Source organism: Chenopodium album, chromosome 26, assembly GCF_948465745.1.
Source record: "Chenopodium album chromosome 26, dcCheAlbu1.1, whole genome shotgun sequence".
In the NCBI taxonomy this organism is placed as follows: domain Eukaryota; kingdom Viridiplantae; phylum Streptophyta; class Magnoliopsida; order Caryophyllales; family Amaranthaceae; genus Chenopodium; species Chenopodium album.
Window position 1 is genome coordinate 15,845,738 of NC_137859.1, and position 12,659 is coordinate 15,858,396.

The 12,659-nt window shown below is 36.5% G+C and overlaps 1 protein-coding gene across 3 annotated transcripts; it reads left to right on the top strand.

Annotated features, from left to right (window-relative positions):
• The first annotated feature begins 6,575 nt into the window (after nt 1-6,575).
• Nucleotides 6,576-12,154, top strand: LOC145617881 (uncharacterized). 3 transcript variants are annotated; one of them, XM_081672635.1, is made up of 8 exons: nt 6,576-6,666; nt 8,353-8,741; nt 8,832-8,900; nt 9,043-9,195; nt 10,394-10,459; nt 11,231-11,305; nt 11,442-11,501; nt 11,595-12,154. In XM_081672635.1, exons 2-8 carry the CDS (start codon nt 8,394-8,396, stop codon nt 11,763-11,765), a joined length of 942 nt encoding a protein of 313 aa, XP_081528761.1. In that variant the 5' UTR covers nt 6,576-6,666; nt 8,353-8,393; the 3' UTR covers nt 11,766-12,154. The 3 variants fall into 3 exon arrangements, with proteins under 3 accessions (XP_081528761.1, XP_081528763.1, XP_081528762.1); XM_081672637.1 differs by having other exon boundaries at nt 8,835-8,900; XM_081672636.1 differs by having other exon boundaries at nt 6,601-6,666; nt 8,340-8,741.
• The last annotated feature ends 505 nt before the right edge of the window (nt 12,155-12,659 follow it).

The window sequence follows — 12,659 nt, forward strand, 5'->3', positions numbered from 1 at the left end:
AGCAATTTTTTGTGGCTAAAAAGTCTCGTTTCATGTCCCAAGAAGATGCAAAAATGGTGTCTAAGGTGTCCTTGCAGCTGGAAGACATGCAAATTACAAGTATAGAGCCGGGGTGGATGTATGCAATAAGATAGCAAGTACCGCTATTGGGGAAAAGAAAGACGGTATTTCGGGAAATACTGATGCAGCTGTGGGGAGTGCAAATGTATCTAATGATGCTCTTACTAAATCCAGTGCTGCGCCAGGTGATACGATCAAGAGGAGGTTGAGGAAAGTGAAATTACTATATGGGGATGATGGAATGCATATGGAGAGGGGCGATATGGGGGATGTGATGGGTGTTAAAAGAAAGAAGATGAGTGATTCTGATGGCAGTGTGGGAGTGAGTGATGTTGAGGGAGGGAAGAAATTTAAGGGTGGAGAGGTGTTGGTATTGGCTCATGATTCTTCTAAAGTAGCGGAGGTTGGCTTGTATCAACCTCGTGAAAAACAATGAAATCCTAAGTTGGAACTATCGGGGGCTGTGCAACCCCAAAAAGTTCATAAGCTCCAATCTTGGTATTGGAGGGAGCGCCCAAATGTTGTGTTGGTGATGAAGTCTATGATTTATGCACGAAGGCTGGAGTTAATTAGGAATAAAATGCGGGTTTACAGAGGGAATTTGCTTGAGTAGTAATAGCACATCGGCGAGAATCAAATTGTGGTGGAAAGATGTGAATGCTCATGATTGGTCATATTCGAACCATCATATTGTTATTGAAGTTAAGGATGTAAATAATGTTTCTAAATGGACGGCTGTCAGGGTGTATGGATAACCGGAGATTGGGAACAAGCATCTTACTTTTGAGCTTATTAAGTCGTTGAGGAATGATATCAGTGTGCCTATGGTAGTTTTTGGGGATTTTAATGAGATTATATACGAAGATGAAAAGAGTGGAGGGGTTGCTAGAAGTGAAAGGAAGATGGATTTGTTTCGAGACATGATGGATCTTTGTAACTTCAATGACTTATGATACAACAGAAATATATTTACTTGGTAGCGGCAGAATGATCCGAATCGTGTTTTTCGAGAGCAGCTGGACAGATTAATTGCGTGTGAAGCATGGTGTGAGATGTTCAACAAATGGAGGGTGCACCATTATCATATAGTATACTCTGATCATGCTGCTATACTCCTGAAGGCTGACTATGAGATTGAGGAGGGAAAGGAAGGGTAGAAAAAAAGTTACTTTGAGGCTCTTTGGTTGTCTCATGAAGGGTTTTAAGGCACGGTAAAGGAGGCGTAGCTGGGCAGTGCGGGCCAGAATTTCAGCTCACGAATTAATGCTTGTGCAGCTAGGCTACACACTTGGGCTGGTGAGACTTTTGGGGATACTTGGCAGCAAAAGAGCTATGAGTTATAAAGCTGGAAAAGGCGTGATCCCGATGTTGAGATGATGGGGTAATGTGCGAATATTGTTGCGGAGCTGCAAAGACTTGATGAGTCTTATTGGCACGCTAGGGCGAGGGTTAAAGAGCTCAAAGATGGGGATAAGAACTCTTTTTATTTTAATTACAAAGCAAATTATCATCGGAGAAGGAATTACAATAATAAACTAGAGTATGAGAATGATGTAACATGCGAGGAGGAGGGGCAGATGGCGTGCATTATAGAATAATATTTTTCAGACATTTTTGCTTCCTCTTGTTTTTTGATTTTGAGGAGGTTCTTGCAGGTTTAAATTCTTTGGTGACGGATGATATGAATGAGGCCCTTAACAGAGTTCCCACGGTAGATGAAAATTTTCAAGCTATCTCTCAAATGCATCCAAATAAAGCTCCGATTGATCGAATTCATGCCTTATTTTTTCAGAAGTGTTAACATATTTTTGACTTGATGTTATGAGCTTTGTTCAGAGTTGGTGGACGAGTGGTGGAGATTTGAGTGAGGTTAATAGGACTTGTATTTTTCTTATTCAGAAATGTCATGAGCCTACGAAGATGACTGAGTTCCGACCTATTAGCCTTTGCAATGTTGTTTACAAAATCATTTCGAAAATGATGGCTAATCGTCTAAAGCTTTTTCTCCCTGAGCTTATATCTTATCATTAGAGTGCCTTTGTTCCGAGGAGGTTGATTACCGATAATGCAATTGCATGCGATGAAGAGACGTGGGGATGGAAAAAGAGGGACAATGGTGTTGAAGCTTGATATGAGCAAGGCTTATGATCGGGTTGAGTGGAGTTTTTTTTGGAGAAATTATTTGAGAGGATGGGGTTTTCTCATGAGTGGATACGAAGGATTTTGTTGTGTTTGTCTTCGGTAAAATACTCCTTCAAGTGGAATGGTCAAATTTCGGGTTGTGACGCCTTCTCATGGACTTAGGCAATGGGACCTTATTTCCCCTTACCTTTTTTTGTTATGTGCTGAGGCGTTCTCTTCTTTGGTAGTGAAGGCTGCTAATCAGAAAGTAATCAATGGAGCTCCGAGAATTTCTCATCTTTTTCCGGCCGATGATAGTATTTTGTTCTCTCGGGCGACTCTTCAGGAATGCTCAAAGATCGCTAATATTATTAGCATATATGAATGAGCATCGGGACAAAAGATAGATTTTAATAAGTCTGAAGTGTCGTTTAGTAAGAACGTCGATGCGGTTGGAAGACGGGATATTATTGAGGTGTTGGGGGTGAAACAGGTTGCTAGACGCGAAAAATATCTTGGGCTTCCGAATATCATTGAAAAATCGAAGAAAGCGGCCTTTTCTTGTTTGAAGGAGAGGATTTGAAAAAAGATGCAAGGGTGGAAGGAGAAGTTTTTATACCAAGCCGGAAAAGAGGTTCTCATAAAGGTGGTTTCCCAAAGAATTCCAACATACATGATGGGGTTGTTTCAGATTCTTGATGGTACAATCAATGAGATTAATATGATGATAGCAATATTTTGGTGGTGGTGATGAGAACGGAAAGAAAGATCCATTAGGTAAATTGGGAGAGATTATGTCTGCCCAAGTCTCTAAGAGGGATGGGTTTTCGCGATTCCGGGACTTTTAACCTAGCATTGTTGGCAAAACAAGGTTGGCATCTTCTTTAATTTGTAACCTGAACTCCTTAGTGCACCAAGTTCTTAAAGCAAGGTATTTTAAGAATGGTGATTTTTCTTGTTGGCTAACCGGGGTTATGATCCTAGTTATGTTTGGAGAAGTATTTGGGGGGCGAAGGCTTTTCTCCTTGATGGTTTGGAGTGGAGAGTGGGGGATGGGAGGGATATTATGGTGTGGGAGGATGCGTGGCTACCTGCGGTAAGCGTGTGTCGAGTCCCTACCCCCAATGTGGAGAGTCCTGCTCACTTGCGTGTAGCGGAGCTGATTGATAGTGATAAGGGGTACGTGCTGGATTAATGTTGAGGCCCTTCATCAACATTTATCACCTGAGGATGCCACACTTGTTTAGGAATTGCCTTTGAGGATTCGAAATATCAGAGACAGTACACTAGATTTTGGGGAGATGTAGTAGATGGTATATACACTACGAAGTTGGAGTATCTCTTGGGAAGACTAAACCATGTGCGTGGGTGGGAATCTCTATTTGATGGGGAGAATGCGGAGGCCTAGAATAAAGTTTGGGGATTGGGAGGTCCCCTAAAGCTCCGAAACTTTCTGTGGAGAGCGTGTATTGGGTCCTTGCTGGCTACTTTTGGAAGGCTACAACAAAGACACATTAGAGATGATGGACTGTGCATGATCTGCAGGTGCGAGGCTAAAAGTATTATCCATGCCATATGTTCTTCCAATATGAGAGGTATTTGGGATATGCACCTTTTGCGAGTTGATTGGTGGATGCTCCTTGCTCGTCCTTTATGGAGAGGCTGCTGTGGATACAAACAAAGGTAAATAAAGATGAATTTTTATTGTTTGTGTTGTTGGCTTGGGTTGTGTGGTCCTATAGTAATACTGTGATTTTTGAGGAGCCGTGGCAAAACAGGGAGATTGGTGTAATGGGGTTTGTGAAGCGGGTTGGGGATTACTCGGGGTATATGAAGGTTGTCTCTAATATGGTGATGGGTGCTACTAGCGTCTCTCTAAGCTCTTGGAAGTGTTTTGAGGATGAGGTTATGCGCATCAATAATGATGCTGCGGTAGTGGAGGGATGGGTGTGATTTAGGGAGCTGTGATTAGAGTTTTCGTGGAAAAATTGCTACTGTTATGGTGTGGCGTGTGAAGGCTCAATTCAGAGTAGTTGTTGCGAAAGCTCTTGCTGCGAGGATGGTTGTGATTTTGGCCAAGGATATGGGTTTTTAGAAAGTGGAGTTAGAATGTGATGCTTCTACTGTATTAAATGATATCAACAGCAATAGATAGGGGCGTGCTCCAATTGATGTGATTTTCTATGATATTGCTGCTTTGCGTGGGAGTTTCTTGCTTTCTCTTGTAATCATATTAAGAGAGGGGGAAATTGTGAGGCTAGTTCGGCTGCTAGGATTAGTCCAGTCAATAATGTTGAATAGATTTTTGTGTCATCTTTTCCGCAAGGCTTAATAGCCTTGGCGGAGCTTGATCTCGTTTAATTAATACTAATCCTGCTCTTATGAGCTTTTTCAAAAAAAAAAAAAAAAAAAAAAAGAGAGGCAGTTGAAAGAAGAGAGGAATGTGGAAGCATTTTTTTTTCCTTATTTATTAAAGCTTTTATTTCTCTGTTTTTTTTTTTTAAAAAAAAGGTGATTAAGAAAAAATAACTGTATTTTTAGGAAATATTGTCTAGAACTACCCTAAAAATAGGGTCATTTGTGAAAAACTACCCATTTTTTCTATTTGTTTAGAACTACCGAAAGTTACAAAACGTTTGGGTAGCTCTACCCTTTAACATTTTCCGTCCAATTAAGACGTTATTGAGCCCACTTTTTCACTTTTCCCACTAAATTAACTCTCTTAATTACATTCTCTATCCTCCCCAATTAATTTCCCCTCAATTCTCATTCAAAAAATCTAAGAGAACATACTCAATCAATTAACAAATTCTCAATTATTCATGTAATGTTTTACACTTTCCTATTAATTCATTATTTGTTGTATTTGTTTACAAGTTTTAATATAGAACACAATTAACATAATTAGGGTGTAAATTAGTGATTCGGATTAGGGTTTATGGGTTCAAAATATTTTGGGGTTTTGATTTTTAGGGTTTAGGGGTTCAATTGAGTTATAGATTTCGGTTATTTTGATTTTGAGATTGAATTCAAATGCATTTTAATTACTACTTAGCCATTGTAATTGGTAGGATGTCTAATTGACCATTGTAATTGGTAGGATGATTAAATTTGGGGTTTTGATTTGTTGGGTTTAAGGGGAAGTTAATTAGGGAGGAGAGAGAAAGTAATGAGGGAGTTAATAAAGTGGGAAAAGTGAAATAGTGGGCCCCATTAACGTTTTTTTGGATGGAAAACGTTAATGGGTAGTGCTACCCAAACTTTTCTTAACTTCTGGGTAGTTCTTAACAAATAAAAAAACGGGTAGTTGTTCACAAATGACCCTATGTTTAGGGTAGTTCTAGACAAAATTTCCGTTCTTTTTTTTTTTTTATTTCCCTAGTAATTGCAAAGAAGGGTATTTTTGGAAAATAAAAATTCCCAATTAAAAATGGGAGTTCACTATAAAGAGTAACATAAATGGGGGGTATAGTATAAGTGTTATTTCACCTTAAACTATTGAATAAGTAAATGGAAAATGAGGTTTTTTTGTAAAAAAAAAATTAAATAAATAAAAAGAGCTTATATATTGGAATAAACTCTCTAACTAAACTTTCCACCAAAAACTTTTAATTAGCTTATTTAATAGTGAATAAATTAGTGTTGGTCAAATTATATAAAATTTTACTCAAATAAGCTACTTTATCAATTCATTTGTTTCTTTAGCACGTTTATCAATACACAAATTCAATCATTAGTTTCTTTAATCACCAGATAAGCAAAAATTATAAAATTTAAAAATATGTATCATGACGATTCTATTAAGATCCTACATGACTGAATTTTTCATTACGTCCCTCCGTTTTATAATGTTAGTCCCATATACTATTTTGAGCGTTTCAAAAAGATCTACCCATATTGAATATATTTCATTTGTAACTTGATTCTTTTTGGAATTAATTAATTGTGGATCGATGACATGACTTTAAGTAGGGAAATTTTTGCCTTAAATTATGCAATTATGACTTGTGCTTTCCTAATAAAAAATAAAAAAAGTCAAATAAGGTAAACTTATGAAATGTTGTACTTTAATGTTAGATTCCAAATATATTTGTTTTCTTATTTTATGTGATTGATTCCATATATGACTAACATTATGAAATGAAGAGAGTGGTAAAGAATTATGTCAACGATTAATAATACTAAAGTCAAAAGGTCTCAACTAAAAAAACCGAAGGTAGTATTTACGAAACACAACCACAAAGTTCCTATGCTCGTTTCCGTCGGAAAAAAAAAAAAAAACACAAAGTTTCTATGCTCGAGAAACCTGTATTTTCTTCCCATTTTACCCCAAAATATTATAGTATCCCGTACCACGTTGCCACTTGATTTCATTTTTATACTCTCACGAGTCACGAGTTTTTCATTTTTACGCTGCAGCTGCACACTTTATCTCTCTCCTCTAGTAAAGCTTACTCTCACTTCTCCATTGAAGCAGCTTCTGAGGTAAGATGATTTTTTTTTTTTTTCTTTCTCTCTTTTACTAGGGTTTATCAGTAAACTAATTCATTTTAGGGTTCTTCTAACTTTATAAGTTGGATTATTCAACTATTAATTATGATTACTCAAATTATAGAAGATTATAACGAACCATTTTTGTTGCTAGAGTTTTGGTATGTGCATTTTACAGCTTTAAGAGTTTTATGTGATTTTTTTTAGCCAAATTTGATAATTCTGTCAATTTTTTTTTGCTATTGTGTTGCATTTTTTGAGTTGAATCATTTTGTGATTATTAGAACCTGATAAAATCTTGGGGTTTTGAGGCTCGTCGAGTTTCGAGCTTAAGCTGAGCCTGCCGAGCCCAGAGTCTGCTCCTATTCGGGTTCGGCACGAAGGTTTAGCACCCCTCATTGAACCCCAATACCATTAACCACTTTAACCATGAACCCTTTTGATGTTAGGATGGAAAATTGTGGAAATGAGGCTATCTTTCTAGGCTCGGGGCGGCTGCCCCTCCTGACATGGCTATGTGAACCTTTGAATAATGTCTGACATTAATTTTGCATTAGTATGACATGTAATGGATACGATACCGTGTCATTTTGTGTGATTTACATGTTGGTTTGGGTTCGTACATGACCGTATTGTTGATTTGGTCTTCTTGTTGGTTGGTGTTTAGTTCTTGTTTGGGTGTCATTTTGTGTGCTTTACTTGTTGTTTTGCATCCGTACATGTTCGTATTGTTGATTTGGTCTTCCTTTTGGTTTGTGTTTAGTACTTGTTTGGGTGTCATATTGTGTGCTTTACGTGTTGGTTTGGGTCCGTGCTCCGTACAATACCGTATTGTTGATTTGTTTTCCTGTTGGCTTGTGCATTGTACTTGTTTGGGTGTTACGCCTCATTCAATTTCAAACTTGTTTCGCTTGTTACCAAAGAACCTATTTATGGTAGTTTACTGCTTAATAGTTTCAAAATAGTTGTATAGTATTGGCCAAAAGCCCAAAATCTATTATAGAAGTGTTGATCATAAGTTGTCAACTTCTGTTTTAGAGCTCTGAACTTGTTACTGAAGGTGCTTATGTATATGCTCTTGATCATTGTGTTGCATTTTCATTGAGGATATGAAATGGCAACAATGTTTGGTAAGCGGACGATTTGACCAATCCTGCTCCTGCCACGACATCAGGTTGAAGTTCATTGATATAAATTTTGCACTGGTTTTGAAAAACTTGCTCTCTTGAAAAATAGGTGTGGGGAGGAATTGCTTAACTTTTTTTAGTTATTTAGTAGCATATACTTTGATTTCTCTATCATCTTTGTCCCAAGGCACTTTTTTTAGAATCAAACACGGGATACTATGAACGTTATTCATTATTTTCTTTTCATTATTTCTTTACTGAGATGGAATGTATCTAAAAGATTATTTCTTTTCATTATTTTCTAGAAAGCATTGATGTTGGAGACCCTTCCATGAATATTATTCATTCTGTTTCTCTACTAAGATGGAATGAATGTTTTGGTAGTAGTTATAAACTTATAATGATGTTCCCACTCTAAAATGTGTTTAGAAGCATTCATGTATTTGTACAACTGGGAGTGCTAGAGAGTAGAAAGCTTGAAAATGGATCTGTTTCCCTATTTATCTTTCTTATCTATTTCTAATAATATTGAATAAGCAGTTTCTTGCTGCAGCAAAGATCCACATATAAGTTCCATTTGAGATTGGGAAAGCAATGGTCTGCAGTGAGCAAGTACCTTTCAGTGGTGCTGACTACTACAATGGGAGTCTTTTACCCTTTCCTGCAGATCAGACCAGCGCTATGATGGACATCCAATTCTGGTATGGAGACACAATTCTAGCTGCTAATGGATTCTCTCAGGTCCCGATGAATGCAATATATAATGCTACTGATGTCACACAATCTGATGCATTGGCTGGTTTCAACCATATTCCTCTGAGTACTGATCCTTTTATCGATCGTTCAGAAGTGCAAAACTATGACATTTCAGCTCAAAGATCAAGTCTTCCATTCTATGGGCCACAAGAGAGCAGTGGACATGGGGGACTAGACAATTTTGTGGTGAGTTCCATTGTTTAACTATGCTAAAGGTGCTTGTTTACAAAATGAAATTGTTAGTTGAAATTCAAGCATTAATTGTCTACAATAAAGCAGTTAAATCAATGGATGCCCAAGGAAGAACCTATATCATTTATGGATATGGAATGGCAACAAGTTGAGGTGAATACATTCAAACTTACTCTCCACAGCCTACTTTATCCTTGCTTTAATTTACTTTCCTCTACCAGATATTTTCTTAAATATTTTTTTTATTTTTTTATTTTTCAAGTGTGGCTGATCTTGTTTGCAAATAATATAACAGAGCCCTGCGTTTCCAGTACAAGCAGCAAACGTAAATGACACCCATGAATCTCTGTCAAATGTGAAAGTTGAGGCACATACATCTGATGTAGTCCCGGTAACATTGAGGAGTGTGTCCAGAACAAACAGAGTACGATCAAAAGAAGCTGAAACTGTAAGTAAGATTGCTTTATGGGTCAGCAAATGTAAATCATGTACAATGCCATTGTTGGAGAAAATTTCAGCATTTCATGTTGAGATAATTCAAGTAGATGGTCTGTTCAATTTTTTCCACTAGCTAGGATGATCCCCCCCCCCGACTAATAATTAATGACAATACTGTAAAACACACCCACTTGAAATCTGCTCTTTAAAGATAATTGCAATTTCTTTGATGCTGTTTAATGATAACATGAAAGGAACTAGAACCTGAGTTTCAATAACATGTCCATATACTTTCACATGGGAGTTTCTTGCCATGTAAACTTGATTTTAGTCATGGATTTATCTCCTTTTTTTTAACTTTGAAAGGGTAACTTCTAATTGGTATTTGTAGTTATAGCATGTGTTCCTAAGCAAATTTATGTGGCACATGGTTCTTGTGATGGACTAACTTAGTGTTTTCTGATTTAAAGACTAATTAAGAGACAAAAGCTTGATTCTCTGATTAATAATGGCTGAAATTTGGATACAAAAAAATAGATTAATAGCTTAAGGTTAATCTATCCTTAAGCTATTAATCTATCCTTAAGCTATTACTCTCTTGATAACTTTAGGTTATCACTCTCCTAGTAACTTGAGGTTACTACTATCAACATTTTTCCTCACAATTCACATGATATCCTACTGCATATACTATCCCTATTTATACTAAGGTCAAGTGACTACTAACCTAAAAGTACTAAACTTCCCAAATTGCCCTCCCTAATGTTAGTCAATTACAGTTTTCTCCTTCTTTCAGTGGGTCTTATTACATGTCATCTACATAAATTTTATGAGCCAGAAATGTAGTTTGTACAGGACTTCAATCCATGATCTCATGTTTCAACTTTAGAGAGTCAACCCTTAGGCTATGTCATATTATTTGTGCTCCTTTTAAATTTTATGCATAAGGACATAATTATTGTTATTTGTATGGTAACCTAAGGCATCACCCAAGGCCATTAACTAGTTTTGATTTACTCCCCTTGTTCCCAAATAAAAGTCCCAAAATATCTTGTTCTTAAATAAAAAGTCTCATTTCTTTTTTTTTTTTTATGTAAAAAAAAAAAAAAAGAAATAAAAAACCCCATTTCATATTTTTTATCTACCTTCCTAGTAATCTGCAAAAGGTGAATGATTGTTTGGCTTACTAACTTCTCTCCTTTGTGCAGCGTCGTAGACTCATTATCAGTCAAAGGGTGCAAGATTTGCATGATCTCCTTCCTGCAACCTTCAAGGTGTTTACTGTTTACTTCTCTAGATTGTATATATCTGTATTTGTTAGTTCTGTTGCAATTAGCATTTTTTTTCCATAATTAGACTTTGGCAACTTTGTTTTATTGATTTTTATTTCCTGATTTTGGGAGTTTTGAGAAAAAATTTCCTTTCTTTGTGTGTGTGTGTGTGTGTGTGTTTTGGTCATTATAATTTACTTAGTTTTTACCCTTTTATCTTGGGGAAAAGGTTTCGTGTAGACAGTGGGTTGACAATAATAGATTTGTAGAGGGGAGACAGAAAAGAAAAAGCAGTAGAACGGCACTCTCTAAAAGTTTCCAGCTTGAGTTTCTATTCTATTGTAATAATAGTGTAGTGATGTAAGTCCTTCAGAATGCAAATGATGGTGATGTAAGGTGATAATTAGAAACTTCTTAACATATATGGTACAAATAGATACCTAACTACTCTGAGAGCAAGCATTGAAAGAGCTAGTGCTCTCATAGTCCCATATGTGCTTTGTTTCTTCAGTTATTTGACTACCATCAGTAGGACTGCAGCTACATCTTCCTAAGTTCTAATAACTTAATCTCCTAATTGAGATCTTTAAATAAATTAGAATACTTTATCATTGATTTATTCTTTTGAGGATTATTATCATTTATCAAAAAGCTAGTCACTCCTTTTGCAAGGCTTCATACATCATTGTTTATTTTTGGTGCTAAAAACGTTGTTACTTGGTAGTTTGTAGATGTCTGTTGAATTTTTCTTTTGTTTCTGTTTGGATGCTGCAGGATAAACGAGGTAACCAAGAGTCTATTGTGAATGATGTCATTGGTCATATCAAGTATTTGCAGCTTCAACTCAAGGTAATTGGTCTTCCCGACTGTCTGGCATCATTCACTTGCACCCTTATATTCATGTATTTCATCCTGGCATGCTTGGAATCTTCGCTGATATCTGTGGTAGAAAGTCTAGAAACTGAACTTGAAATTTAATAACCAGGAATTGAGCAGAAGCAGACTGGGAGGTGATTCAAGCTCTGGTCCGTTGAAATTTGATGAGGTGTTTTCTGCTTTCCAGTAATTTCTTTTTACGTCCTGTGAACGCGCAAGGATTTTGTCTAATTGTTTTAATATAATATAATGTAATTCCCAGGGTTATGGACACTACCAACCACATGAACAAATGTTAGGTGAGTCTCTTGAAGAAATTCTTGGAAGCTTATTAGAGGAGAATCCAGTAGCAGCACATAATCTTTTCGAGAGTAAAGGTCTCTGTATGGTTCCCATGGCTTCCACTGATGCATTGTTATGCAACATAAAGTAGATTTCGTAAGTCATGGTCAAGCTATCTAGAAATGCTTGTTGCATATGCTAAGAAATTTGTGTACATAATAACACTTTTCCAAATGCAACTACGTAAAACCTCTTACTGTAGGAAACTTCTGGTCATGGTATTGCTTTCTTAGAAAGGCAAATGCCATGTAAGTAACTTTACTCGAGTTTAGTTTAATCCTAAATTTTGGACATATGGAAGAAAATAGATTTTTAGTATACTTAGTATTAGTTATGCTGTAAGTAGCCATGGACATGGTTTCTCTGTTCGGAGTGACGTTCTTTTAAAATCCAACGAATTGTTACTCGAATTAACTTTGCTTCTTAGCAGAGAACTGTTATTGGATCTGATGAGAATCAAGATGATTCTTTATTATGTTACTTTCCAGGATGTAGGAATGTTTCAGAAAGACTGTATTCTAGAAAGCCATTTTATGACTTTAAGTTTTTCAGTTTTGTGACTGATGTTGAATTGATTTCGTTTGCAATGTATCGATGTGTGGTACATATTTGTGTGCAAAAAATTGAGTTACCATTGTTATTAGGGTTTTGAGTGATTCGGAAATTTTAATTTAGGCTCCAACTGTAGCAATCATGTAGATACAAGGCTTTTGTTTGTTTACACCCTTACATAAGTTACATTTTAAACAAACTCTGTTACAAGGCTTTTGTTTGTTAACACCCTTATAAGTTACATTTTACACAAACTCTGTTGTCGTATAGTCAAACATCAACAAGCAAAGATACAACGTTCACAAACTGCCGGCAAAAATAGAAGGGGTAAATAACACAACCTTCGTTCAACCATCTGAGTTAATTTAATCAGCAAACCACGCAAGTCCATTTGCCCGTCACTGCTAGTAATGAAGCGAGCTGGTATTGAAAA